The following is a 5,152-nucleotide window of genomic DNA, read 5'->3' on the forward strand; positions in this document are numbered from 1 at the left end:
CTTTCCGACAAGTATTTTCCGGCACATAGATCAGTGCTTCATAATTCTGGCTCAATTCGTTTTTCAGCGGGTATCTAACAGTTTCTTCCGACGAATAACAAACAATTTCGACCTTATACAAGATGTTTCTCCTTTTGCAAATTGTTTTTCCGGCAGCTCACGATATCAGGGGCGCAATTCAGTGGGGACCCGGGATGGCCTGATCAATGCCGTTTTTTCGGTTAATAGGGTAAATTTCGTGATTTTTTCCCAAAACTTTTATAGGTATTAAGCGTGGTCACCCGATGTATTTTTTCCAAAATGCTACCGGTGACCACTGGTTTTTTTTTTTAAATATAATCCCCTATCGTTTGATTTTTTTTGTATAAAACCTCATGGTTTTTATAAACAAAAGTTACAAAAATAGTAAAAACTTTATTTTTATAAAACTCAAAATTGAGGGGGGCATTTTGTAAATTGTTAAAATAAAAACATGTAAACAAAACTTACAAAAAAAAAACGGGATCTCCTATTCTCGGCTGTACCTGCGCCCCCCCTTCTGCTCATCACCCGATTGGTCATCGTCGGACGTCGGTCATCCACTGCTACGCCGCCTACGCCTTTTGCAAGTTAATAGTTCTATCTTTGTGTTGTTAAACATAGTTCTATGTTCAAGATTATAAAATTTGGGTTTGTAATTGTGAATTGGGGATTTGAGGAAATTAACTAACTAAGCTTGTAATTGGTATTGTATGGTGAAATTTTACTTTAACTTGCAATTTATTCTTTTTTTCAAAAAAAAAAAGGATGATGAACAAACGAGTAAACATCACTGAGCTTCAACTAGTAAACCAACAAGAAAATCATGGTGGTTCGGAAGCTCCACAACCATAGTATGAAGTGGATCCTAACCAATTAGAAAGACACCTGGCTAAACGAAAACCAATGTGGGAGCATCCGGTAAATTTAAGGGAGCATGTAAGATGGGCTTATCTTTCTTTAGGACCTTATCAAATACAACTTACAGAGTACAAAAATAATAGTCCAAAGGGGCATACTCGTAGGTTCCAAGATACTTGGTTCAAAATGTTCCCGAATTGGCTAGAGTATTCTCCAACAACACACCGTGCTTATTGTTTTTGTTTTATCTATTTAGTGATAAACCAAGTGTGAGCCATGGTTACGATTCATTTACCGTTAAAGGATTTGACACATGGAATAAAGTTAATGGGAAAAATGTGCATTCTTTAGCCACCTTAAAACTTCACAACATAAAAATTCTTTGGTATTCACCGAAAACTTGTTGAACCAAGAAGCACACATTGACACTTGGATTTTGAAGCAAACTCAAGAGGAAATAGTGAAGAACCGTTTACGACAAGCAGCTCCTATTGATGTAGTTAGTTGGTTGGCATTTCAAGCTTGTGCTTTAAGAGGACATGATGAATCTTCTAAATCTAAAAATAGAGGAAACTTGATTGAATTGCTAAAACTTCTAGCTTATTATAATGATGAAGTTGCAAAGGTTATATTAGAGAATGCTCCTTATCATGCAAAGTATACTTCGAGTGATATTCAAAAAGAAATTGTTAGCATTATTGCAAATAAAGTTCGAAAGCATATTTGTAGTGAAGTGGGGGATTCATTCTTGTGTGTAATGGTTGATGAGTCATGAGATGAGTTGAAAAAGGAGCAAATGGCCATAGTATTGAGATTTGTTGATGAAAAAGGGATTATACAAGAAAGGATCTTGGATTTGGTTCATGTTACGGATACTTTATCGGCAACATATTGAAAACAATTTTGTGGAAACAACTTTCGCATTATCAGTTAGATGTTAAAAAAATCTGTGGTCAAGGTTATGATGGTGCTAGCAATATGAGAGGTGAATGGAACGGATTACACACACTTATTCGTTTTGAGTGTCCTTATGCGTATTACGTTCACGGCTTTGCTCACATGTTAATTACTTGTTTATTTTTCTCTTCCTTCTTTGGTTTGACTAGAATACTCTTATGCTTATTACGTTTTTTGTGTTTTGATCATAGGTTACAACTTGCCTTGGTTTCTGCTTCAAGTGAAGTTATTCCAATACACAAGTTCTTTAATAAACTAATCTTCACAATTAAAGTGGTTTGTGCTTTTAGTAAGCGTCATGATGAGTTACAAAAGGCAAAGGCAGAAGAGATTAAAACGTTATGGGAAATGGGTGAAATCAAATCGAGATCAGGACTGAATCAAGTTGGGACATTAAGAAGATCCGGTGAGACACATTGTGGTTCTCATTTTAACTCCGTTTGTAGTTTGATTGACATGTTTGGTGCCACTCGAGCTGTTCTCCAAGGAATAATTCAGGACTTATCTCATACTACTTTTTCTCAACTTGGAGATGTTGATACAGCGTGCGATTACTTGGAATCATTCAACTTTGTGTTTATTCTTCACTTGATGAAGGAAGTATTGGATGAAACTGAAACACGTTCTCAAGCATTATAAAAGAAATCCTAAGATATTCTTAATACCACGGAGTTAGTTTCTTCAACAAAGGCTAATCTAAATGAATTTAGAAACAATAGATGGGAGTCTTTTCTTACAAAAGTTACTTTTTTGTGACAGTTATCTCATCCAAATGCCAGATATGAAGGGATCTTATACTTCTACTCGATATCGTCCTCGTAAAACACTCTTCATGTTATATTTGAACAATATTACCGAGTAGATCTCTTTACATCCACATTGGACAAACAACTAGAAGATTTGAATAGTAGATTTGATGATAACGCGATGGAGTTGTTAACTCTTAGTTCTAGTTTAGTTTCAAAAGAGATTGGTGTTGATAAGATTTGTCTTCTTGTTAAGAAGTATTTTCCTAAAGAGTTCACGGAGCAGGAAATTACTCTTTTACATTATCAATTGCAGAATTTTAATTTTGAAACGCCAAAGAATACCAATCTAATTAGTGGTGTTTCAAGTATTTATGATTTATGCAAAAGTCTTGTGGAAACTCAGAAACATGAGATGTACTATTTGGTTGATAGAGTGGTTCGGCTAATCTTGACACTTCTAGTTTCTACTGCAATAACAGAGAAGGGGTTTTCAGCAATGAAAATATTCAAGAATCGCCTTTGCAATAAGATGTCAGACGAGTATCTCATGAATAGCTTGGTGGTTTACATAGAAAAAGAAATAGCTTAAACATTTGATTTGGAATCCATAATTAAGGAATTCAAAAATCTTAAAGGTCGTCGAGCTGCTTTGTAATTCTTCTGTTGAATCAATTTCAACATATGATACCAATTCTACAAGTCCTAAATTAATCTACCACAAATAATGGGTTGTAATACATACTTGATGGAGATGATTCATTCCTTTGAGTGTTTGATGAAGATGATGCCATGATGATGATCAAGATTAAGAGTCTAATTGCCCTTCAATTAATATGGATGAATTATGGTGTTATAGAACTTTTGTTAGAGTGATCGTGAATGAACGATCGTATGATATGACAGTTAATTAGGGCAACGACTCAACAATCCTTTTAACCACCATATTTACATAGTAACCCCTTAAAGTATTAACTCCCATCAAATTAGATACTTTTATTATGGGGCTACACAAATTATTCCATATAAATGTTAAATGGTCAAAAGCCATATAAATATTTCTAACATTCTCCCACTTGGCTGCTGTACCATTTTTACTAAACATTTATATATGCGTGTACTATATATACATGTAAAATAATACTAATTAGACAAATAATAAAATTAGGTAATTTCGTTAAACCTTCTTTTGATAACATCAAACCGATACAGTCAGTTGCATTGTCATTAATGCAAAGACCCCTATCAATTATGATAATGATATCATCTTCAAATTTATAGGTTAGGTGATAAAGAATACGTTTGTCTAAAATAAACATTTGTATAAAATAAACATTATAGTGCACATATATTAAGAAATATAGACAAACTTTACATTTGAGTGAAATAAGAAGATAGTATCCTAAACGTGTTTACATTGTTTACATGACATTCAAAAAGGTCTCGCCTAAAGCCCATATTAAGTACATGATCATTAAATATTTTGGGTGGTAGACCATTAGTAAGTGGATCTGCTAACATGTCATGTGTGCTAATATATTCAACAATAACACTTTGATCTTCCACTCGCTCTCGCACAAACAAATACTTTGTGTCGAGATATAGTCCAGCACCACTTGAGCTATTACTGTTTGAAAAACTCACGGCTGCACTATTATCTCAATACATTCTTATAGGCCTCTGTATGGAAGTAACAATTTTGAGTCCCTTAATAAGATTTGTCAGAATCATCGCTTGGCACGTGGCATTATAACACGTAACATATTCTGCCATCATTGTCGATGTAGTGGGTTTATGACTCTTCCATGAAATGGGCCCACCTGATAGCATAAAAATGTATCCCGAAGTAGACTTTTTGTCATCCTTGCACTTCGCAAAATCAGAGTCAGTATAGCCTATGAGTTCAAGATCATCTGACCTTCTATAAGTTAACTTATACTCTTTTGTCCCTTGTAAATATCGCAACACCTTTTTAGTAGCTTTCCAGTGATCTCGGCCAGGATTTGTTTGATACCTGCCTAGCATGCCAGTTATATATGCGATATCAGGACGCATACAAACTTGAGCATACATTAAGCTTCCTACAACTGAAGCATATGGTAGGAGTCTCATTTATTCGAGTTCTGCCTCTACTTTAGGGCACTGATAAGACCCAAAACTATCACCCTTAACTGCTTAACTGCAGGCACTATAGTGGGAGTGCAATGTTCCATATTAAATCTTTTAAGTATCCACTCAATGTATGCCTTTTGAGAAAGTCCTAATGTCCCAATACATCGATTTCGATGGATTTCTATACCAATCACATAGGAGGCTTCACCGAGATCTTTCATGTCAAAATTAGCAGATAATAATCTTTTGGATTCATGCAACATGTCTAAGTTATTACTTGCTAATAATATATGTCATCAACATACAACAAATTTTGTTGTACAAAAGTATGATGAATCTACTCCCACTCATCTTAATATAAACACACTGATCTACTTAGTTTTTAATGAAATGATGTCTTTTCATTACTTCATCAAATTTGATGTACCATTGTCGAGACGCTTGTTTTAACCCATAAA

At 34.5% G+C, this 5,152-nt stretch overlaps 2 protein-coding genes across 2 annotated transcripts; both read left to right on the forward strand.

Annotated features, from left to right (window-relative positions):
- Positions 1-1,675: 1,675 nt before the first annotated feature.
- On the forward strand, positions 1,676-2,475 carry LOC143597254 (uncharacterized). Its single transcript, XM_077075810.1, has 3 exons — positions 1,676-1,762; positions 1,810-1,940; positions 2,028-2,475. Exons 1-3 carry the CDS (start codon positions 1,676-1,678, stop codon positions 2,473-2,475), a joined length of 666 nt encoding a protein of 221 aa, XP_076931925.1.
- A 288-nt stretch (positions 2,476-2,763) lies between these two features.
- Positions 2,764-3,174, forward strand: LOC143597255 (uncharacterized). Its single transcript, XM_077075811.1, has one exon. It carries the CDS (start codon positions 2,764-2,766, stop codon positions 3,172-3,174), a length of 411 nt encoding a protein of 136 aa, XP_076931926.1.
- The last annotated feature ends 1,978 nt before the right edge of the window (positions 3,175-5,152 follow it).

The sequence above is a fragment of the Bidens hawaiensis genome, unplaced genomic scaffold (assembly GCF_021521415.1).
Source record: "Bidens hawaiensis isolate Kalapana, Puna unplaced genomic scaffold, B.hawaiensis_p1.1 tig00048040_1, whole genome shotgun sequence".
Classification (NCBI taxonomy): Eukaryota; Viridiplantae; Streptophyta; class Magnoliopsida; order Asterales; family Asteraceae; genus Bidens; species Bidens hawaiensis.